Genomic DNA, 25,471 nt, shown 5'->3' on the forward strand with positions numbered 1-25,471 from the left:
TCACTCGAAACCAATTTCAAACCAAATTGTTTTTGATAATTGGTTTTTTACCCTTTTATCTGGCAACAAAACTGACACCTGTTTTACGAGGAGTCATGTTTGCATAGACCACAATACCTGCAGTCACAATGCAAACAAAAAACATAACTCTGACAATGTATGCACTGTCCTTGAAGTTGACCGGTCCACACCCGAGACAGCCCTCCTTAGAGCCCAGTCTCACATGGGTTGGACCAGTGCATACATTGTCAGAGTTATGTTTACTGTTTGCATTGTGACTGCAGGTATTGTGGTCTATGCAAACATGACTCCTCGTAAAACAGGTGTCAGTTTTGTTGCCAGATAAAAGGGTAAAAAACCAATTATCATTATTTTTACTGCCAAATGAGGTACCAATGGTGCAAATTGTTTTTATTAAGTGGACCGAAGTGCAATTGATCTACTGCAATTGCCTGCTCACGCCCCCACTGCTGACGGAAGGGCCTCACCGTGGGAGCTTGATAGCAACTTCTAAGCAGGTGTATTTGCCTACTCATGAATGTATAAATATAAATTAAAATTGACAAGATTAAATGTCAAGCAAAAATATGCCCCTTTGCTGGACAATCGTTAATGGCATGCGTGGCTTTGTGGCTACACGGGGTTCGAGGTTACTTCGTGCATACGTTCTGATTGCGCAACTTTTTATTAAATTATTGAAAAAAGGACAACTACATTTCATGTTACAAATAACTTTTTTTTTGCATTTAAGAATGCCTTTCCCTTTGGGTGAAGATGATTTCTGAATGTTTAGCTTTCATCATTATCATCAATCTGTCCAGAGAACACCTGCCTTGTCTTGGGCATTCTCTGGCGAGTGACGGCCATCAGGACTCGCGAACCGTGGCCTCCACCGTATAATGCGTCCCTCTTACCCACACTGTGCGTGCCACACTCGTGACGGGTACACACTACCCGTGACGACAGCTGGACCTTACAATTCCAGAAATATAGTTGGGGTTTGCATGCGTACATGCATGCGTGAATACAATCGTTGGTGCGCATGCAGATGGAATAAATAAGCGTCTTTCACCATATGTTGAGGAGAAATTCCCACGCCTTCTCTGGTCCCGGTCTGAATGTTTACAATTGCCCCGTTTTGCGAGTCTGATTTGGACTTCCTCAAGGACCTCGTTTACATGTTACAACTGCGACACACCTCCTGAACACATCGACTCGTGCGACTCGCCCTCAAAGCATGACCGATTGTGTCACTTGTAAAAAGGCCGGTCAAGTCCGTGGACTCTGGCTTTAACAAACGCAATGGCTTCGGCATCAACGTTGTTTCACATACACCGTGTGTTGACGTCCCTTAGCATAACGATATTACCTTAATGTCTTAATAAAAACCAATTACCATTGTTGATTTAATGTTACACCAAGGATGAGCAAATACATGCCTGTACACAATAAAAACACAATCCAGAGTTGTTGTTTGGGTTTGATCATGTAAATGTGCCGTTAAACGCCAATTAGTAAGGTTTGTCACGTAAACAAGACATGCCAATTCGCTACTACGATAGCACGGACCGGTTGTGTTGGGAGAGTAAACCCACGACAACATTTACAATTCGAGTACCGTGACATTTGGTCGGTAACGACAACCACCATCAGGCGCCAGCCAGAATCGGAGAGAAATCCCACAACCCAAAAAAAACCTCTAGAGTGGATAATATTTCTTACGAAAGCCTACGTCGTGAAACTGACAACAAAAACACGCCGAATGTTTTATTTTAAAATGTTAAACGACGGCAAACTAATTTGAATCGACATACGAATTGACCCAATATGAATTGGGTCTTCACCATTGAAGATCGTCGTGCACCTACGGATTACATTTGAAAGGTTTCTGCACTCTCAAGCTTGAAACTTATTTCTTCACGATATCGAGAGCCGGTCACATTCCCCAAAAATAATATCGGACTATTCAAAAATAACCACGTGTAATTCAATGGCTTATTTCGGATCAATAGGAACCAGGAATTCTTTGAGTTTTTAGCCTAACAGTAATTTCCAGAAATCGCGGATAATTGGGGGTAACGTGCCACGCAAGGTCACCCATTCACCCTCCACTGTACATTATGGAACCCGTTGGCTGGTATTGCCAAGTGTAAAGACATGCAAATTTTTGCCCAAATTTACGGAGAAATGTATTATTAAATTAGCTACTTAATGATTATATAATGAATTGTTATTACACTGGGTTTACCCAGCAAAGCCTCACTGACATTTTTCAAGACGGTCTTGTCAGTTTTTGCAGGAGAGGTGGCGGGAGGTGGGGGAGGCAACGTTCCTGTGAATAATTTTCGGTGTCAATTTTAAATCTGGACCACAACACCGGCCATCTGGAACGCTCTCCCTTCCGATATTAGGAAGCCCACTGGGAGCTGTGCGCTCTCAAATCATCGAGATAGAAACCTCACTTCTTTAGAACTGCTTTTGTTTGTGAATAGTGTTGTCCTTACCCCGCACCTCTGATTAGTGCGGTTGGCTACGTACGGCGCGAAAGAAGTTGAACATCACACAAGGCACGGCGTCTCTGGCGTTACGGACTCTCTCGCCGCACCGTGTTATTCCGCTGCCCGTCGCCGTGAGTGCAATGCCCCCCCCGCCCTCAGAGACACGACGCTTCCCCACGCAAATGCAAGCCGCTCCCCCCACCCCATAGCGGAAGAACTCAAATTGAAAGAAAAAAATCACACATTTCCAATAACAATCCGGTAAGAGCACGCCACACTAAATAATAATAGTAATAATCTTGCGGTGTATATATATTTTTTATCTGGACCACAACACCAGCCACACACGACAAACGGATGTGCCTCTTCTCGAACGACGTCGTGGGACTTTTTTCTTGATTAACGTCCGCTCCGAAGCACAGGGTGGGTTTTATCCGTGAATAACCCCCCACCACCCCCGGCAAGTATGAACCAGGGCCGAGGTGGTGTCCTGCCGGAGTCGAACCGCGGGCCATTGATAAAGTGATGAACTTGGTTTTTAGCCGGTGTAAGTTTTTTTGTGTGGAATATATACACACGTATACAATGTGCCTTAGTTTGGTAATACATGCTTTGTTAACAACAATGCAATACGTAGTTCACATCGTTCGGTTAAGAGTATACACGAATACGACCACACATGCGTACACATGCCTGCACAAATGCATGGGCAAAGTCAATACGTATGTAACGTGGTTAAGGGAGTGTGCGTAACATGATTCGTGGCTGTATGCAGATAGCCATGCGGTGAATATTCCCCAAATAAACAGCTGATGCTGCTGCAAGCCAACTGGATTTCAACCTCGGTCAGATTTGAAATCTGACTGCACTCCCCCACCCCCCATTTACATCCAACGATGTGATTCATGGGGCATTGTGGGAGACAGAGTTATTGAGTTATTGGCACGACACAACGCGTGGCCGTCTTCGGAGCCATCCATTGCTGGAAGGTGGCGCGACCGATGTAACGACGCACGAGGGCTGTTGCGCACTCGCCAGGCCCGGATAAAGTGACGGTTCTCCTTGGCAGACTCGGATTCTGCATCGTCTCATTTGTTACACGGAGCACACTAACGTTCAAATTTAACAAAAAAACATGACATCTTTTTCACGTTCTGCAGGATTAATCAATGGGACCTTTCTTGCCAGTATCAACATATGAGAATGTTTTATCCTTTCTGGCAATAAGGCAGGATCCCTTGCAAGAGATTTCTGTTTGGTGTTTTAACATCTTCTTAAACCTATTCTTATAGGATTCATCAATGTTGGAATCCCGTGGAGTTAATGGAGTCGCAGGGGCGAGCCCCGCTGCATTCACGATCAGGACGCATGGAGACTCGTTCGATTCCCGCAGTAATGTTTTTAATGCCGCGTCCTTCGGCGACGCGCGAGGGGGGTTTGGCCTTGTCCGAGTGGTCGCGCCTTTCTCGGCGCTCGTGAGAGAACGGCGCTCCGTACAAAGCGAGCGGAGATCCGAGTTGCTTTCGTGAATACTGCCGCCGCCGCCACCAATCGTCGGTGGCTCCAGTTGGGTTCTTGGGTGCAATTATTTGGCCACAGGAGGGCGCCACCACCCTGCGAGTCGCGGAGACGAAGCCCGGCCGACAAAGCCATCGACGGGATGTGTCCCGAGAGAGGGGACCCGACACCTCTCCACAGGGGCCCGAAACCCCGTTACCACCGAGTCCCCGTTACCGCTGAGACCGTTACCACCGAGACCCCGTTACCACAGAGTCCCCGTTACCACCAAGTCCCTCCTTGCCGCGTCAGCTAACTTCACATTTTTGCCCAAGTTAGTGGCTAGGAAATGTCAACTACTTCGCTTGGCATACAGTAGGTCGTACATTCGATCTCAACCCTAACGCCTGCTGTATTATTTGGCGTCTGCATGTTCTCTTTTGCGTGGTAGTGTGGGCCTTACCTGGTAAAAAATATATATAGTTTTAGATGTTTTTAGTTTAAGTTAAATGCATGAATCGTCGATTTTGCTTCCGGTCCAGATAATTGTGAACTGCGGGGAATTGAACGGACGTTGTTTACACGGGCCAATCCTAATAATAATTTGACGTTAATGTTTTAAAACAGTACAAACTATTATAAGGTACAATACTTTATTTTACGAATTAAAAACTTTGCCAAAATGCGGCCCCATTGTCGACTTCCTAGAACTGAACAGGCAGAGAAAGCACAGAACAGAGGCACCCCACACTCCTGAGGGCATGGGTCACAAGAGTCAGCCGGGCTGCTATAGAGGCACACCAGGCAGGGCTGGACTGATGGGCAGTATGGGCCCCTCTATCAAACCCTCACTCCCTCAGAGTGGACACGAACGGCAGAGCAGAACACAAACGTTTCAGGTTGCTGTCCCAGCAAACAAAACTGCTCTGTTGGAGAATATTTTCCACAGCATGGCATCAAATACACATTCCCTATACACACACATACCGAACTCTACAAATGGCGGAAATCAATGAAAAGATTTCCCCCTCCCCGTATCAATGAATTGTTGATATCAGTCTTGATTTGAAGCTTTCGTGACTGCAGGAATCCATACACTCTGGTTCTTTCGGTAAAGTCACGTAGATAGTGACTTTACCGAAAAAAAACAGTGTTGATATCAGCATGTTCAAGTGGGGCCCCGCAATCTAGCAACGTGCGGCGAGCGACCTTCACGTCCAAGAGATATAACCGTTCGTGTTTCTTAACGCCACGCGAGTTTTGCAAGTTTTGCATCATCGCTCTAAGACGCGAAAGAGGCGGCCATCGCAGATGCGACGCCGGGTTCTGTCGGCGGGGAGCGGTGGTGCAGCGGTTAGCGCGCCACGCTGTGAACCAGGCGATCAGAGTTCAATTCCCGCTCAGGGACACCGGTGACGATTACCTGAACCGGTCCTGGGCTTCCCCTAGGTCGACTCAGCGCCTCATGTGTACCCCCCTGGTGCGACGTGTAAACATCGCCACTGGGTAGACAAAAGGTGGCCGGGCGTGGTGCTGGCCACCCACCCCCTCGTGTGCTGTTCCGGCCTTAATAGCTGCTGCTCGCTAACAGCACTTTCCCCAACAGTTTGTTCAAAGGCTATACGGGGGATCTTTGTCTTTGTCGGTGGTGGGGACAAGGCTCACAACAGAGTACGTGTTACAGCAGTTTTACCTCTATAGCCATGGAAAGGCTTGATGCGACATGCATATCACCATCATCATTATTATTGAAACATTTCTAAGTGCTTTCATTGTCAAATTCGGAGTGGGTAAAGAAGTATCCAGTGAAAGAAATGTAACTAGATTTGACCTTCACGCGCACACTGCGGAACGAAGCTCACATTCAGAGGGTACATGCGAATTTGATTTGCCGTGAAGGAGCGGCGCTTTGTTGACTTCGCGTTCCGAGGACAGCGTCAGGAAGCCGCCGCTCCACGCGACGGTTGCCGCAATCGCCGCGGGGTCCAAGGAACGAGCAACGCGTCCCATCGACGCTCAGAGGGGAAGACTCTGCAGCGTTCACCGAACGCCACCGCCACGGTAAAACGTTCGGCGGCGGTAATTCTCTAGAATCCATCTCGCTCACCACCGGTGGCGCAACCCGCTACACGGCGGCGTTCATCGTGGGGTTGAAGACCCAGAATGCCCCGATGCTTAGGATGTACAGTTCTACAAGGCAAGAACCATAAAAAGAACCACCACCACGCCAACTCCGGTTGGTCATCCTCGCGGAGGTGGCGGTTTTTGGCTTTTGGCCGGCCGTCGAACAAAGACAGGTAACTGCATCGTGCGGGGAGATTTCAGATGCTTCTCGTGGCCATCTGGAACGCTCTTCTGATTATCAGCAAGCCCACTCGGATCTATGCACTTTGAAATCTATATTGAAGACTAATTTCTTTAGAACTACTTTTTGTGTTAAGTGTTGTCCTTCCCCCGCACCACCGATTAGCACGGTTGGTGACGTGCGACGCGAAATAAGTTCAACATCACACAAGGCTGCCAATGGGAGCCCGCACGGCGTCTATGGCGTTACTCCCTCGCTCTCCGCACCGTGTTATTCCGCTGCCCGTCGCCGTGAGTGCAATGCCCTCCCTGACCCCCTTGACGCACCCTCAGAGACATGACGCTCTCCCACACGAACGCAAGCCGCTTCCCCCCCATAGCAGAAGAACTGAAACTGGAAAAGATAATCACACATTTCATGGCCCAATAACAATCCGGCAAGAGCACACCACACTGACTAATAGTAAAAGCGAAACACGTCTAAGCTCTCACTGCACTCGCATTAAATTACACGATTGAGGTTCATGTTACGGGGGCTGTATAAATGATGGCGCGATCACTCTTTAAAGTCTACACGGATGGTTCTGTACTCAGCCACGGGCTGACTGCTGAGCCAAGTCGAGGCTTTTTCATTCTTGGCACGGTTCCCCATCGGAAGCCGCCCAAACACAGCTGGACGGGCTCGGCAATTGACGGAGCGCCGCCTCTTTGTAAACAGTCGCCGCACGACACGTGGCGGTGCTGCCGGAACATCGCGCGGTACCCGGTGGCGCGCCGTGCTGCGTCGGGTGGATCCGACAAGAGCCCGGGCCCAATTGCTCGGCTGAACTTCCGCAGCGCCCGTTTCTGGAGATTTGTAACCATCGGGGAGGTGGCGGAGGAGAGCGGGTTATATTACAGGTAGCACTGTCCACATGAAGGAGACGAGTGTTGGTTCCATCGCTCTTTTACCCCACCACAACCGCCATCACCACCACCACCACACTTTTTCCTCTGCAATATAATTTCCATCAGATCCACGCACATCAACACCAATCACTCTCCAGTTCCAGCCGTCGCTAAAAATCAAAACAAACGAAGCCGAAGACTTTCGAAACCAACCCAAGCCCAGGAACAAACGACCAGACTGCTGCCACTTCTCTGCACTGTCACAACAAAAACAACAATAAGGTGACAAGGAAAAGGCACGACTCGGATGACACAAACAGGAAGGCGGTGGAGGGGAAGCTGCAAGGCACCCAGCACACACACCCCACACACACCCCCCAAACACACCCCAAAGACAAATATCCCCCGTGTAGCCATAACAGACTGTAGGGGCAAGTGCTGTTAGCAAGCACATAGAAAGGCAAACAAGGCACACGATGGGGTGCGTGGCCAGCACCACGACCGGCCGCCTTTGTCTCCCCAAGTACTCATTTGAGGCTGAGTCGACCTAGGGGAGCCCAAGGACCGGTTCAGATAATCGTCACTGGCGTTGGCCGTGAGCGGGAATCAAACTGGGTTCGCCAGGTTCGTAGTGCAGCGCACTAACAGCTACACAACCGCGCCCCACACACATCCCCCCCACACCCTACACGGGTCGGTCAACAGGTCCACAGCGAGTCAACATCGGCACTCCCCACACACCGCCCCCCTCACTCACAACCCATCGCTTCCGTAGCCCTCAAAACAATTTCAGATGGCGCAGATGGAGTCTACCCGGTTATGCCGTTTCAAACTCCTCAAAGCCTTGTGTCAAAACGTAAAAAAAAATCGGTTCCTGAGCACTTTTTGAGTCGGATACAAACGGGCTGTCGGGACTTTGTCGTGTGGCTGTATGGCGTGGGCTCACAGGGGAAGGCACGGCATCCACAGCCGCCCCCACTCAACCCCACGCTGCCGTGGCGAGTGAGAGCAGAGAGCGAGAGCTGCTCTGAGCAACGAGCGCTCTGCATAGAGGTGCCGGGTGCACAGCATCTCCGTGCCTCGACGCCTCGGTGCGGCCGAGTGAACAGAATCCCAACGGGAGGCCGCAAACTCAAAGACGTTGGGGGCCCAGCCCAGTCCGGACGTTGTCACCCCGGTTGCCAGATGCCCCTGGCGGTCTTGAACACAACCAGCTCGCGCGCACAGGACGGGGGTGGCGATTGATCTACAACGGCAGCAGCGAAGCCAGACAGATGATGAAGAAGAAGTTTTTACTCCACAAATGTCACACCGGTGCAACGTACGCACAATGAACGGGCAACTTCGCGAGACGCGATCCCGAGAAAAAAGATGACACGAGAGTAGTTTACACGTTTTTGTGGTAAGTGCTTAACGATGACGATGATGAACAAGCAGCAATTTTTCTCACACTGCTTTTTTAATTTCCTAAAAGCGCCTCTGTACATTACCTCATTTGCATACTTTCTGCTGCGGACATCAGCCCTTTGTTTTCCCTCAGATCAGAATTAATTAGCCTGCGCGCCATCTCGACGGGAATATGTGCCGGGAAAATGACGCGATACGTCCCTCTATGTACAGGAAAGGGGGTGGTGGTATTGTGTTCTGCCGACCGAGATAACTTCAAAACACCATTGTGCAGACACACAGCAGCACCTAGGAGCGAGCAGAATCGGTGCATGCGAGTTGAATACACAAACACCAAAGTTCAAAAGGTGCGCCCACAAAATCGCGAGTATATATATGGCACGGCTGCTCACCAAAAATTAACAGTCTTCTGCAGTCTTCTGCTTGTTGTTTTGATTCCTTTGTTTCCATTCTTTTTGATGTTGTCGTCGTCATTGCAGAAACAACGTTTGGCGGGCGGGCAGATTCGCGAACCAACCGTGATTCCAGCGTAGGGAAATCGGCCGCGGAGCGAGAGCGTTTGGGGGCCGACTGGTACACGTTGCATATTTTTGCTTCCGAAGCAGAGCATTACAAAAAGTTTCATACGGAGGCTTCTTTACAGTTGCAACAAAAATAAAAAAGCCTTTTCAACGAATATAAACGCGCTTCAACAATTTAAACACTCGGCTCCCAGTAAAAAATTAGTTTTTTTTTGCTAAGGCAGTGAACGGGTGGAGAATAACGGAGAAAATAAACTTCCCTCTAGCCGGGCGTACGAGGAGGTTGCCGAGGTCCTTCACCATCTCAATCTATTGCAAGAGCAAAATTACGATCACAGGGGGGAAGATCCGCCGGTTCCACAGTCATGCAAACCCCCCCCCCCCCCCCCGTAGCGCTCGCATCACACCGCCGCCAAAAGCGCTACCGAGAGCCGCGTGCGCATCACCGGGCAGGGGCTACTGGCGTATGCATTTCGCGACGCGGGAATTCGACGACGGGAAACAAACATTGTACTCGCGCGTGCGCGCGTGTGTGCGTGCGTGCGCGTGGTGAAAAAATCAAAGACCCCAGATAGAAGATACGACTTGTGCGGTAGAGGGGGGGAAGTGAGTGATGGGGGCGCCTCCCTCTGGTGCGTGCCTTGCGGTCGGGAGGCAGAACTGGCCACGGGCTGTACGTGCCCGGGGACGGCTCCGCCACGGAGCGGCGGGCGTGGCGCGACTCACAGCCTCCGCGAGCCGCGCTCCAGCAGCATCTGTGCGGACACCACAACACAGCAGCAGCACAGCGCCACTTTGTTATTCCGCTCGTGTGCCCAATAGAGCCTCGCCGAGTCTCAACTCTTATTTTCTACGAGGATCCTGCCAAGCTTTCGCAGTCAGGGGCGATGCTGCCGAGGTATCCTATGATAGACTTTGTGGTAAGTGCTGTTTGCGGGCGGCACCTATGAAAGCCACGAGGGGGTGGGTTGCCAGCACACCCCCCAAGCACCCCCCCCCGCACCCGGCCCCTCCAACCACCCTCCCGCGCCCGCCCCCCCTAACCACCCCTCGGCACCCCCTGATCCGTGGATCAAACAAATCGTTTGAGACACGGCCGGCGTCCGGGAACAGAGCGGTTGACGTGAACACTGGTCGCAAGAGGTCACACGTTTGGCGCAAACGGACCTTCGCCGACTGTGCGTGACGAATGAATGAATGTCCTGTGCTCTTTGCCCGTGTGTTTCGTCATGTGGGGGTGGCGGGGACTGTAATGGGTGGGTGGCGACGCTAGATAATTGCTGCAAACACTGGGGGTTTTTCGTGCGTGTGGTAGGTGTTAACATTTGATTTTTATTACTTTATTCCAATTTGTATTTCTCCCGTTAAAAAACAAAATGTTCTTCAAGAGTGGGACATTTGTGGGGCTGAAACATCGCTCAAGGAGTGAGTCAATGGGAGACCGACAATTGTTTGAGGAGGTTTTCGCTTACCGAGCAACATTTTCGCGGAACGTATCTTACTCCTTATATTTTGACGGCATTTCGTGTGTTGCCGTTTTCACAACTCTTTCTGCGGCACGCTCGGTGTTTTGCCATGCTTGCTGATTGCGTCACCATTGTAACTCGGCCGCGCTATATGCCGTTTTGTCATTTCCGGAACCCACGTCGCCCTTGCAAATGAGACTCCTCCTCTTCTACTCCGCATAGCCTTACGTTCTCACCTGGGTTAAAAGACAACATCAATTTGAACCCTCTTCATATTCTTGGTTATTTCGGTAAAGTCACGTAGAAGGGAAATAATAAAATAATAATAGTTTTTAATATTTGGTTCTTTTATTATTTTATTATTTCCCTTCTACGTGACTTTACCGAAAGAACCAAGAATATGAATCCCTGCAGTCACGAAAGCATTAAATCGAAATTTAACTTGAACCCTTTCAACCCCAACGCAATGCAATCTTCTCCCCCACAAGTGGGGCAGGCTGGGGGGGGGGTCACTCAGGCCCCCTCGGCCGCCTTCCCCCCCCCCCCCCCCCAACTGCCACCTGCGTTCCACTGCCGCCATGCCTGGCGCCGTTACAGCCCCAGGGACGAGATTCCCGCGCGGGTGTCTCTGACTCTCGTGCCGAGGGGCTTTACAACAATTGTAAAATTGTACGCAAGATGATGGTGGTTGAGATAAAGAGTGGGGGTCGTTATTAAACGTGGCGGTGTAGCTGTGGTGACGGTTAGGACAGGCGGGAGAGGTTAATGAGGGATGGGGTAGTGATAGGAGTTAGGATGGGGGTAGTGATTGGGGTAGGGGTAGTAATAGAGGTAGTGATAGAGGTAGGAACTGGGGTATGGGTAGTGATAGAAGTTGGGGTAGCAGTAGGGGTAGTAACAGGGGTAGTGATAGAGGAGTATTGATACGGGTAGCGGTAGTAATAAGGGCAGTGATAGGGGTTGGGGTAGCGATAGGGGTTGGGGTAGGCCTGGTCGTAGCTCGGGGGTAGGGAGTAGCAGCAGGATGATGATGCTGGGCTAGAGGAGAAGAGATGGAGGTTGTTTTAAGGGAGGAACAGAAGTAGGTTAGTGAAGGCGATTGTTGATTTCTCACAGCTTTGCGTTCGTAACATCTCTCGTTTTTAACGGCTAACTTGCATTGTTGGTTTTCCCGTCTCGTTCGCAGGCAAGTGGAGCGGTGCGAGGGGGGGGAAGCCAGTAAGAGAAGTGATGCGACCTGCAGAGTGGCTGTGATTGAACTCAGTGTGGCGGATGAGAGACCAAACGGTCGATGTCCGGTCGACCCAAAGTCCCCGACACAATGGTGGAGCAATCTACAAGCAAAGTTCACTGGGATAGTAACCACGGCGGCAGCGATAGAAGAGCGATGAGCAGGCGACTGGCCGCCAGTGAGCGACTGAGCGAGCCCTGGATCATCAATCGGCCCGACTGCTTCACGCTGTGCTCAGCCCCAGATGAGAGAGCAACAGCAGGCTCAGGCTCCAGCCAGAACCCCCGCTTGGTGCAGCAGCAGTGAAAGGTTGTTCGGAATTGAGGACGAAGGGGCCGTGGACTAGGGAAACAGAGTGAGTGCCTTGTCGAACTGGCTGACGACGGACCGGGAGACGATGGACCGGGAGATACACACCAGCCTCACCTCACTGCTCGGTGTGCTGTACTGGGGGCCACTGTCCTCCCACTTGACCTCGCGGGACACGATGAGCAGGAACTCGGCTTGCTGGCTGCTACCGTAGCCATACGGCGCCCCGATGCTGATGAGCTGCAACGAGGACGTGGTTACGGATAAGAAGATGTGTGTGTGTGACGTTAAGCGGTGACAATCGAGCGCGTTTGGGGTGAACCATGACATTCTTCCAAGCGCGCGGCGCTAAGAGGGGGGGAAGGGGCTGCGTTTGGGAGACGCGGCCCTGCAGCGGTTTTCACCGGAGCGGTGGCGATGTTGCTGTGTGCGCGTAACTCCAACAAAGGGGCGCCACTCTAGCTTGGAGATGTTAACTCCCCCACCTGGTATGTAGGAGGTCGGAGGTTCGCCTGCTGTATATTTAGAGTTTGCATGGCTCTCTCTTTCTTTCTTTACTCGCTGTTTTACTATGGTCGAGTGGATTTTTTTCCAGGTCCTCCGGTTTTTCCCCTCCATGTTTAGAATCGATGTCACACGTTTAGAGTTAATTCTAGATTTGAAGTTTTCGTGATTGCAAGGATCCATACTCTTTGGTTTTTTCGGTAAAGTCACGTAGATGAAAATACATTTTAATAAAAAAATGTATTATTATTTTTCATCTACGAGACTTTACCGAAAAAACCAAAGAGTACGTTTAGAGTTATTTTGCTGCAATAAATGTCCACGGGATAAGCCTCATTGAGCTATCATTTGTGATGGCCAGGTGACTTCTGAAAAAGAGCTACACAGCTCAATGGGTCCTTACACCAGGTAATTATTTTTTTAATAATTGGCAACTTTGCGACCATGACGCTGGCACCAATGGGCCTAACTCTTGCAAAAGGACGTTCCAGAAGGGAGGTGGGGGGAAATCTATATACGTCCACCGCGTATTTGGAAGGGCGACGTGCGCCCTCGGCAGTAGTAAAACCAGGGGCACGCACCACGCCGCCGGATCCGAACCCAAACCTCTGCGAACAAAAGAAGTTCCACATACATACAAAAGACGTTCTACATACACAAACATACATACACACACACAAAAGTTCTACACACATACACAAGAAGTTCTACATACATATATACACAATAAGCTGTACATACATGCACAATAAGTTCGAGATACATATATACACAAGAAGTTGTACATACATACACAAGAAGTTCTACACAGACACACACATGTATACAAAAGTTCTACATACATAAAAATAAAAGGAGTTCAACATACACACGTGTACAAACCCCGAGGTTGCTCTACTGGGGGGTGTCGTCGTCTCTCACCTGCTCAAACTTCCAGCCGTCTGACATGGTGGAGACCATCTGCGTGAGCTCCTCCTCCTTGCACTGCAGCACGCGGTAGATGTGCTTCACGCAGCCCTGGGGCGGCACGCGGACACGGGGCGGGGGGAGCGCGTCGTACGTTCACTTGACGCTGTCCTTTGCCCGCACCTCCGATTACACTCACACACAGACTCACACAGTCACATAGACTACTCTGACTGAGACAGAGACTTGCACAGTCACATAGAACTCAAACTGAGACCCATAGTTTGTTCTGTCCTTCGCCCCACAACCCTAATTAGCATGGTTGGGCTATGTATGGCGGTGCGAAAGAAGTTCAACAAACAGTTTACATGCAAAGACTCACACGGAGACCCAACGGCTCACCCCTAGACTACTCGTATCAAGACCCATAGACTACTCATATTGAGACCCATAGACTCACACAGAGACCAACAGACGACTCATATCGAGACCCATAGACTCACACAGACCCACAGACACACCCCTATACGACTCGTATCAAAGACCCATAGACTACTCATATCGAGACCCAGACTGACACAGTGACCCATATACTACTCATATCGAGACCCGTAGACTCACACAGAGGCAGACTCACACAGAAACCCATAGACGACTCATATCGAGACCCAGACTCACACAGAGACCCATAGATTCACACAGAGACCCATACTCACAAAGAGACTCACACAGAGACCCATAGACTACTAAAATCGAGACCCAAAGATACACACACACGTACTTACATACAGGGGATGTGGGACTCGAGCCCACGCCGCTTGTCAATCTGTTAATGCCCCAAGCACGTGGACGCCCATCGCCCCCACACTGCGAGTCCCATGCTGCTTCCCCTCCCGTCTGAGTCACAGTTTGACGATGCCAAGCTGTTGACTCGTTAGAAATCGACTCACAGTTGTGTTTGACTTGACGCAACCCCGCCTATTTACATGGTAGTGCTGCTATAATCACAACCAATCTATGTTTCATTGTTCAGTGCTACTTGTCTAGCTTTGTCGATTTTAATTTCGTGCCTTAGCGACTAACACTGTAACATGCATTTTTCACTCATTGTCATGTTTTTATTTAATTCACGAATTATATTATCAAGCTAAAACACAGTAATTATTTAAAAAAAATACGTAAAAAAATCTACGATACAATCACAAATTATCATGAAAAATGTCAGTCGTGTTGGTGTTTTCGAAACTACTACCCCCTCAACCGCTTAAGTCCCACTGAACCAACGGTTGCTGGCATAACGCGGCTTTTCCACAACGCGGTATTCTTCATGGGAACGCAACGACCACCGCGCTGTAGGAGAACAAATAAGGCCGTACAACACTTGATTTCTCTGCTGCTCTTCCCCACGGTTGCACTCTCCTGGCTCCCTGGAGGTCTCGCACCCTGGCCACGCAAAATAATAACCATGGAACGTGGCTCACAGCACCAACATCACCCGCTCAGCCGGACCTTTGCTTCTACTGGAAACCCAATGTGTACGCCACAATGGCTTCCCCCAATCAAGCTAAACTATTTTTTATTTTACCAGGTCAGGCCCACTGAGCTATACAGCTCAACGAAGCGGATTATTGTCACGTGGAAATGTATAGCAGCCAAATACTTTAAATGTGTGATGTTGATTCTAAATGCATGATGTTGATTCTAAATGGGGAGGGAAAAACCGGAGGGCCCGGAGAAAAATCCACGTGACTACGGGGAGAGAGAGAGAGACACGCCAACTCCGAATACACAGCAGGCATCAGGGTCGGGATCGAACCAACGACCTCCCGTATACCAGGTGAGGTAGTTAATATCTCGCCACCGCAGCGTTCCAATAACCACGGACACCAAGAGCATGCGGGATCAGATTGTTGCCCCCGTCACTAAAAGCACGGTGAACAATAGTCAATCACATAGCCTTTGCTCGAATAGACATCGCACCGGTGTAACTGGATTTCTAATTGACAAAAAATTGGGAGCGGGTAACCATTATATAAAAGCAGCAGCACAGAGGCTCGTGGTAAAGGTGAACGTGGAAGGGCCACGTGCTGACACCCTGAATGTTGTTTCCCTTTCCAGTGAAATCGGAAAGCTACTTTAAATGGAGTCTGAACATCTCTTGCCGTGTCTGCATCCGACTGCGAGGTTCTTAAACCGCGGCCCTGGGGGGAGAAGCGTTTACAGATAAACGCAGGCGAGCGAATGTACTCCCCCCTCGGGGCGAGAAGGCAGCGAGTGATATCCGTGTTCTTTCTTCTTCTTCTTCATCTAAGAAGGTATATTTAGCGAGCAATAAACAAAGTCGGATTGATGGCGACAGCGACTCCAAATCCTCAGCTCCCCCGCGGGCACCGACTGCAATGCACCCCCCCTCCCGTGGCGTTTGGTCGACACGCTTTGAAATGTCGCACAGCCTCAAATGGGGCACACGGGGGAGAGAGTGCCACATTCCCTCCCTCCCCCCTCCTTGTCGGCGTGGAGAGACGGAGAGCCACTTTTAGCAACACGGTGATAAACTGCACACAAATATCTGGTCACCATCCTTCCTCCCTCCCTTTCCACCCACCCACACCCCACCACCCACCCACCCACACCACCTTTCATCTGTGGCTCGTGAATATGCCACAAACTTGATTTTACTTGGGAAACACAAGTTTGGTAAACACAAGTGTAGTCTTAACCCTCGCATATGCACTAGGAAATCACCAGACAGAAGCAAGCAGCTGTTCACCACGATTCCACCTTTCTAAACACAGCGCGGAGGAAAAAAAACCAAGACAATTCCCACGAGGTCTCGTCCAAACAAAGCCACGCAGACGTTTGCTTACAATAGCCCACGACACTATAAACACGCGCGCACACAAAACTATTCGTACGTTGGCAGCCACACGCCGATAATTAATCGCAAATAGTAAAACAGCGAGTAATTTATCTCGCCCAAACCGCAACAAAAAAATTTTCATCGCCGTGATCTGTCCACTGCTGGATGAACCCTCCGCACGTCATCGCACTCGTCACTCCTGCACAGGAGCCGACCTCACCGTACCACCCCTCTGCAATGGGCTGGGCTTCTCCCGTCATGCTTCCTCCTGTGGCTGCCATTGCTTCACCGATCTCAATACAGGAAAGTGAGCGATGACAAACTCGCCGACATATCCGCGATCGATCACAATTGTTCCCCATGATCCGATCCGTGATAAAGCTATTCCTATGTTTTCATACTTTGATAGTGGCAAAAAGGTCCCATTTCATACTTACCGGTTAAAAAAAAGACAGGATTCGAATCCTGCCTACAATCCACGGGGCGGGCGATAAGACGGCCCGTCACAGAAGTTGGCAGTTCCAATCCGGCGGGCCGACCATGGTCGATTACCACGGTTGTATTAAAACGTAAAGCACGTGGCTGCCGTCCGCTTCCCCCCCCCCCCGCCGCCGGACGGCGACTTGCAACAAAGAGGCCACTGCGTGCTCCCAAGTTCACCAAATTCAACCCCCGAAATGCCGAGAGACTGCAGGGACGCCGCGCAACGAGCAGAGCCTTGTTGCTACGCGCAAGAGGAAGGGAGGGAGCAGGAGGGATGGGGGCAGGGAGCAGGGGGGCAGGAAGCAGGAGGGGAGGGAGGGTTTACAAACACGCCGACCTCGGAGCCGTTAAGGCCCCTGGAAGAGCATGAGCCACGCACCTGGGCCAACTTGTTCCTCTCCCGTATCTGCTCCTTCACAAGCAAGACTAGCGACGCCACGTTGTAGAACTCCGCCTCCACCAGAACGCCTGCGGGGCAGCCAACAACAACAACTATAACGACTACAATGACTACGACAACAACGATGACAACTACAACAACGAAGACAACGACAACAGGGACAACGAAGACTGTCGTTCACCACTCAATGGCGGTAACGTCACCATGGCGCTTGTGCCATGGAGGCTACGCTAAGTGCTGTGAAGCGTTAGAGGCTACATAAAGTGTTAGAAGCTACTTGAAGTGCTGTGAAGCGTTAAGAGGTCTGCCGCTGACAGGTCACAGAAACAGAACCGGGTGACCATGGGTTGACTGACTGAGATGATTGGAGCAAACAACACATCAGCCGCAACACCGCCCAGCCACACACCCTCAGCAACAGCAGCAACAACAAACTATAACGACCATTTACCGCACTTGTTAATTCGCTTCATTCTTTTCGCGCAAGGCGAGCAAGAAGGCGCCGTGTCACGGACGCGTCCTGCGACGATTTCACAGCAGGGGACGATGTCGCTCTCCATACGAACCCAAGTGAGATTAATTTGCGTGTCGTTTTTAGAATTTTTCATGTTGACCGTGGCGTCGGCACACAAATGCCTCCCTCTTTTCGATTGACCCTGGGGGGATCTACCAAGTCCACTGCAAAAGCAGAAGGCATATAGCGTTGCACAGTTAATGCACACACGTATGCACGCAGTAGTAGTAACCGGGGCATCCTGCCGGGTTTGAACTGCAAACCTCTGCAGCCGTGAGCACGAGGAGCATGCTCCATGGGCCCTGCCCCGCACGGCTCGCGAAGTGAGAGAGAGCCTCGCGTCCGTGCAGAGTGTAACGTCATCAAAACAGAGGACAATCTAAGGTTAGGGGGACAACAGGCGAGTTGAGGAGTGAGGGAGGCCCTGAGTGCCTTGGCGGTTGGCGGAGATGTGAGGAGGGCAGTCAGGTCATGTGGCAGGCCATGGATTATGTACACGTGATGTGTATATATATTTTAGTGAGTCTATTAACCCTTTCCCATTCCGGAAGAAAAACTAATAATGAAAAAACTTTATCAGTACCGAGGCTCCCACAAGGCCATGCAGGGGAAGGTGTGCGGCACAGTTTTGGCGCCGGCTATCGTAAAGCACGGCGGTACGTTTTTAAAAACAATGGTGCGACGACGGCTCTCTAAATAAAATTAACACAGAGCTGCTTACGCGTTCCGAGATTCAGCCATTAACGAGACACCACCACGCCCTGCGACTTGCAGATGTCTTGGAACGGGAAAAGGGTTAATTGGCGACTGGATAGAGCCGACAACCTGGTTCCACCTGACAACCTGGTTTCAGCAGGGTGTGCGGCTGCCTGGATGTGAGTCCAGGATCTGAGTGGTTGCAGCTTGCACAGTGCTCAACTAAAACTATTTAAACTTTTAATTTTATTCTACTTGGTAAGGCCCCACTGAGATATCTAGTTCTCTTTTGAAAAGCGACCTGGCCCCAATGAAGATTTGACTTTCGTAAAAATGTCTGCGAAATAAAAAGTTGGAAATGTTATTTATTTAACGACCTGATCCTCTGACCTGTCTTAGTGGTGAGCACAGACACAAGGTGGACAGGCTTACAGGATACAAATCTGTTTAACACGTAGTAGTAGGCTTTCGAGACCAATATTATCCATAATCGAGGTTTGCCGGGTAAGATCGCGTAAATATGAATTTGTCGTTAAACCCGCTACCACCCGACACAACCGGTTATTCACGTAAACAAACAGGCTAATTCGTTACTAGTTCATCACACCAGTTGTGTGTTGGAGAGTAAACCCACTATAACATTACAATTCACGAGAACCGTGATGTTTCGCCAATAATTACAACAACAACAACCAGCATCATCGGGCGACAGCCAGAGTTGTGGATAAATCCTCCTCCTGTTTTGGTCTTAAATAGAGGTGGGGGTAATAAATGTAATGTCGTAGCTGTGAGCCAATCAGGTGTGAAGACCAGAAGGGGTGGGTTAATGTAGTCATATAAATTACAGTAGATATCCATTGTTGTCTGGGCACAGATCTCTTGGTGTGGAGATGTGACCGTCTACCGATGCAAGGTAGTGGCACTGCTGCCATCGCCGCACTCGGCCTTGCACGCTCTGATGCAAATTGGAAAATAGTCGAGGGAAAAAAAAACGATGGACAGGAAATGTCGTTGTTGGCAAATGAGCGCGATGAAGCCAACCGAATGCCAGCAACACACCGCTCTTGGCCATGTCGCCTTTGTGCCGATAAATAGACGATGGCGCTCATTTGGAAATTTTATACTGGAAAACATTGCAGTTATTATTTTGTTGAATTAAGATATTTTACTTGGATATTCCCCTGTCTTGTTTTACAAGGGTATCCATTAAATCTAAATTATATAAAAATGATTAATAATTTACCTCCAGTTCACACAAGGTAACAATCTCTACCGAAATAAAACTAAACCATTTTTCATTTTACCAGGGTAAGGCCCACTGAGCCATGTAGCAGCTCATTTTCAGAAGCAACCTGGCTATCACAAATGATAGCTCTACGAAGTGGCTTGTCACGTGAACATTTACGGCAGCAGCCAAATACTTTAATCACGTGATGCTGATTCTAAATCTTAAGGGAAAAACCGGAGAAAAATCCACGTGACCACGGGGAGAGACACCGCAAACTCCACATACACAGCAGGCGTCAGGGGTCGGGGGATTGAACCCACGACCTCCTGCATACCAAACGAGGGAGTTAACATCTCCTAGACACCGTGGCCCCATTGAAATGTCCACCCCTTTGCTCTGAGGCCTGAGAGGGGAGATGATCGGAGTGTGGCAGTGGTGGAGCGAGCGGAGCCGAAGAATTTTGTCGTGTGAGCGCGTCAGCATGTGAGCATGTGAGCGCGTCATAACACGAGTACGTGAGCGTGTGAGCGTGTGAGCGTGTGAGCGTGTGAGCGACGATGATCGTGACGGCTCACCCTCCTCCGTGAGGTGCTTGTTGAGGATGAGCTTCCCGTGCCGCAGGTAGTTGAGGATGGTGCTGAAGTAGGCCGGGTCTCGGTCGAGCAGGAACGCTCCGGTCTCATCCTGTGTGTGCACAGCAGCAGAGGCAGACCGTCAGCTGTCGTCTCTGTGTGCGAGTGTGTGCGAGTGCGTGCGTGTGCGAGTGCGTGGGGAGTGGTGGTGTAGTGGTTAGCGCGCTGCGCTACAAACCCGGTGACCCAAGTTCAATTCCCGCTCATGGCCAACACCAGTGACGATTATCTATTCAGTGACGATTATTAATGCAAAGGCCCTATTTAAAAAGATATAAATTTCAGGAACGCCAACCCCTGGTACGTTTCTAGATTCTGTCAACGTCCATTCTCAATCACGACCCGACGAGGAGCAACGCATCAGCTCTACGGTTCAATTCTGGGTACGCTTACGACACGCACGTAAAAAAAACATGCAACGCACAGCGATTCACAGCTGGCCCACGTAGCAACCGTTATCTTCATGCTCAACGACAAAACGAGACAGAAAGCTTCATGTAAACATTCATCTTGCGACTTCTTCGACATCACGAGAACCGATTTTGAGCGCAGCACCACCACCACCGCAAGACTTTCTGACCGGAGCGGGTGAGGGGGTTTGGCAATCGCGAGAAAATAAATTATTATTGGGTGCTTTATTTATTTATGCAGCATACCATCACCGGTGCATACCGCCAAATGTGTTTACATGTGAAGTATTGGAAATGACGGCAGGAAACTCCTTGACGGGTAACACACTTCTTTTATTAAATCTTCGCTTATCTCGATACAACGTGTAGTCTCTATTCTTCCGCGTACGGTCACCAGACACCGGTACAACTCGTAACCTCTATTCTTCCTATAACACACCGTACTGAACTCGTGTAGACTCCAGGCCTCTGGCTACACACGCCTCACTCGTCTCGTGTAGACTCGCCTCGTGTAGACTCTTCTCGTGTAAACCCTATGCCTCTGGCTACACACACATCACTCGTCTCGTGTAGACTCTTCTCGTGTAAACCCTATGCCTCTGGCTACACACACATCACTCGTCTCGTGTGGACTCTTCTTGTGTAGACTCGTCTCGTGTAGACCCTATGCCCCTGGCTACACCCATATCACTCGTCTCGTGTAGACTCTAGGCCCCGGCTACACACTCGGCATGCTGACACTGCATGCTCACCCTACACCCCGCCTCTGGGTTACACAGAGTCCCGGTCCTCGCAGGACAGTGGGACTAGGTACCGCAGGGCCCTGGCTCTTCCTCCCGTCTTCAGTCTTCGCTGGTTACACTCTCCCCGTGCGCCTGTGCGCATCCCCTTATATAGTCGTTCCTCCCGGGAGACGGAGCGGATGCGGACCTCGATGCGAGCATCGCTTGTTAATGAACCAATCACAACGCGCTATCTCTACGATCCTTTTTCCCCAACGCGTGTTTTCACTCACCAACCAATCACGCCGCGCTGCCACTCGATCACTCCCACACCAGCACGTCACCGACACCCAGCCAATCAACACCACACAACCCACGATCCCGCGCTGACCCCTGATCCCTCACCGTCAGCGCGCGTCACCACACACACATCCAATCACAACGCGCTGGCACCTGATCGCTACCCCAGCGCGTATCACCACTACACATGTGCCCCACAACTTCTGGCAGTGCAGGCAAACTTCAGTGGGACCGCGAGGAGAGCCACAGACCTCATGGAAAAGGGGGCACACTTGAGGACACGGGATGCGAGTGTTCATTTCTGCCGATTGTAAACACATATTTGAATGCCCTTGGCTTCATAGCACTGCCGTGCATTGCCGGTGAAAACCAGAGTCCAACACGGCATGCCACAAGGGCGATACACGTAAGTACATTAAACTTCTTTCGCACCGCACGTGGCCAACCATGCTAATCGGTGATACGACCGACTCGAAGGACTGCAGGTCCCCCCACGCGCGTTAGCCTCTCGTACACGTGCGCACACACACACACACACGTTAATTATTCACGAAGACTCGGAGAATGACATTGTCGAGCACAGAAAACAGAACGTACAATGTAACCTGGTATTGGCCAAGCATCCCAAACGCTGAAAGAAAACCTCTCCACATTACTCAGTAACAAGTAACTTTTGAACTTTTTAGTGACTTGCTTACCACCTTTCCTAAACTTTGCACTCCTATCGGTTTTTGTATCGTTTGTTGTAGTAACTCTCTGACCCCCCCCCCCGCGGCCACCTTACTGGACATCTGTGAAAGAAGAGCTTCATGGCTCTTGATATTCTCCCTCTGCCAGTCGACACCAAGGTTCTGATTCTGATTCGTTGGGTGACGACGTGACGAACCGAGACTCGCGTTGTGCCGGTGCGCCAAGGGCGACCTGTCAACGCTTTTAACGAGTTATATTTGGGCGACTTTGGAAGATAATTATTTAAAAAAGAGTTGCCGACAAAAAAAGGTGGTTTATAATTGTTGAAGGGGGGGGGGCAGCATCATCTGTATCGGATTAGCCGACCCTGCCACTATAACGTCCGATGGAAATGAACTCAAGAAAGACGACTACGAGGTTGGGCTGGTGGATATGCGAGCAAAAACGCAGTAGTGCAGCCATTCACTCCACGAGAGAGTAGCACACAGAGGGAGATACTCTACAAGGCAGTGGTTCACACTGCTAGAGAGTAGCACACAGAGGGAGATACTCTACAGGGCAGTGGTTCACACAGCTAGAGAGTAACACAGAGGGAGATACTCTACAGGGCAGTGGTTCACACAGCTAGAGAGTAACACAGAGGGAGATACTCTACAGGACAGTGGTTCACACAGCTAGAGAGTAACACAGAGGGAGATACTCTACAGGGCAGTGGTTCACACAGCTAGAGAGTAACACAGAGGGAGATACTCTACAAGGCAGTGGTTCACACTGCTAGAGAGTAACACACAGAGGGAGATACTCTACAAGGCAGTGGTTCACACAGCTAGAGAGTAACACACAGAGGGAGATACTCTACAGGGAAGTGGTTCACACAGCTGGAGAGTAGCACACAGAGGGAGATACTCTACAAGGCAGTGGTTCACACTGCTAGAGAGTAGCACACAGAGGGAGATACTCTACAAGGCAGTGGTTCACACTGCTAGAGAGTAACACACAGAGGGAGATACTCTACAAGGCAGTGGTTCACACAGCTAGAGAGTAACACACAGAGGGAGATACTCTACAGGGCAGTGGTTCACACAGCTGGAGAGTAGCACATAGAGGGAGATACTCTACAAGGCAGTGGTTCACACTGCTAGAGAGTAGCACACAGAGGGAGATACTCTACAAGGCAGTGGTTCACACAGCTAGAGAGTAACACACAGAGGGAGACACTCTACAGGGCAGTGGTTCACACAGCTAGAGAGTAACACACAGAGGGAGATACTCTACAGGGCAGTGGTTCACACAGCTGGAGAGTAGCACACAGAGGGAGACACTCTACAAGGCAGTGGTTCACACAGCTGGAGAGTAGCACACAGAGGGAGATACTCTACAGGGCAGTGGTTCACACAGCTGGAGAGTAGCACACAGAGGGAGACACTCTACAGGGCAGTGGTTCACACAGCTGGAGAGTAACACACAGAGGGAGATACTCTACAAGGCAGTGGTTCACACAGCTAGAGAGTAGCACACAGAGGGAGGCACTCTACAAGGCAGTGGTTCACACAGCTAGAGAGTAACACACAGAGGGAGGCACTCTACAGGGCAGTGGTTCACACAGCTAGAGAGTAACACACAGAGGGAGGCACTCTACAAGGCAGTGGTTCACACAGCTAGAGAGTAACACACAGAGGGAGGCACTCTACAAGGCAGTGGTTCACACAGCTAGAGAGTAGCACACAGAGGGAGATACTCTACAGGGCAGTGGTTCACACAGCTGGAGAGTAACACACAGAGGGAAATACTCTACAGGGCAGTGGTTCACACAGCTAGAGAGTAGCACACAGAGGGAGACACTCTACAAGGCAGTGGTTCACACAGCTAGAGAGTAGCACACAGAGGGAGACACTCTACAGGGCAGTGGTTCACACAGCTGGAGAGTAACACACAGAGGGAGATACTCTACAGGGCAGTGGTTCACACAGCTAGAGAGTAGCACACAGAGGGAGACACTCTACAAGGCAGTGGTTCACACAGCTAGAGAGTAGCACACAGAGGGAGACACTCTACAAGGCAGTATTTCACACAGCTAGAGAGTAACACACAGAGGGAGATACTCTACAAGGCAGTGGTTCACGCAGCTAGAGAGTAGCACACAGAGGGAGACACTCTACAAGGCAGTATTTCACACACTTGCGAAGAGACGGCAAGACGCTGCACGATCCCTCCCGCATGTCTCCACCCGCGCAAACGGAGCGGTTCATGACGGCAGCGTAGACCAAACCTCCCATCATTATCATCATCCACTCACCTTGCTTGCCGCTCCACCTCACGGCCATGAGCTTGCAAGTACGGTACCATGCTTTCGAAAATTGCACATTGTCTTCGTTGTTAGCCGTGGTCTATCCACCTGCCGTATAAAAGCCCGCCTCTCGATCCCACGACGATGCTACACAGCCCATGTCACTCCTGCGCACGAGCCGGTCTCCCTGCTCCATCTCTATGGTGGCCGTCCTCTCCAACGCGTTACCCTTTGTCTGCCATTCTGCCACCAATGTCATCCATCAGCTGTCGTCTCGCAGTGGCTACGTGATGTTAACTTCCTCACCTCGTATACAGGAGGTCGTGGATTCGATCCTGACCCTAACGCCGCTGTATATTTGGAGTTTGTGCGTCTCTCCCCGTGGTCGCATAGATTTTTCTCCGGGTACTCCGGTTTTGCCTTCCAAATTTAGAATCAAAATCACGCGTTTAGAGTATTTGGTCTGCTATGGATTTCCACAAAATAAGCAATTTTGTTAAGCTATCAATTGTGATAGCCAGGTCACTTCTGAAAAAGAGCTATACAGTGATCCCTCGTTTATCGCGGTTAATGAGGACCAGAACCCCTCGCGATAGGTGAAAATCCACGAAGTAGGATTGGCCCCCTAGGAATTTCCGTATATGTGTGTGTGGGTACCAGAATGTTTAAAATATGTATATTTATACTTTATATATATATTTTACTTAAATCTATTTAA

At 50.2% G+C, this 25,471-nt stretch overlaps 1 protein-coding gene across 1 annotated transcript in view; it reads right to left on the reverse strand.

Annotated features, from left to right (window-relative positions):
* Positions 1 to 8,465: 8,465 nt before the first annotated feature.
* LOC144720975 (BTB/POZ domain-containing protein KCTD5-like) overlaps positions 8,466 to 25,471 on the reverse strand; it is a 75,800-nt gene continuing 58,794 nt past the window's right edge. Inside the window, exons 2-6 of the mRNA XM_078598204.1 lie at positions 20,288 to 20,396; positions 17,254 to 17,342; positions 13,547 to 13,642; positions 12,239 to 12,361; positions 8,466 to 9,870 (exon numbers count right to left, since the gene is read on the reverse strand). Of these exons, the coding sequence (XP_078454330.1) occupies positions 9,838 to 9,870; positions 12,239 to 12,361; positions 13,547 to 13,642; positions 17,254 to 17,342; positions 20,288 to 20,396 (450 nt within the window). The 3' untranslated portion in view covers positions 8,466 to 9,837. The remainder of the gene's footprint in view (positions 9,871 to 12,238; positions 12,362 to 13,546; positions 13,643 to 17,253; positions 17,343 to 20,287; positions 20,397 to 25,471) is intronic.

This window comes from Lampetra planeri, chromosome 1, assembly GCF_965212315.1.
Source record: "Lampetra planeri chromosome 1, kcLamPlan1.2.h2, whole genome shotgun sequence".
NCBI lineage: Eukaryota > Metazoa > Chordata > Hyperoartia > Petromyzontiformes > Petromyzontidae > Lampetra > Lampetra planeri.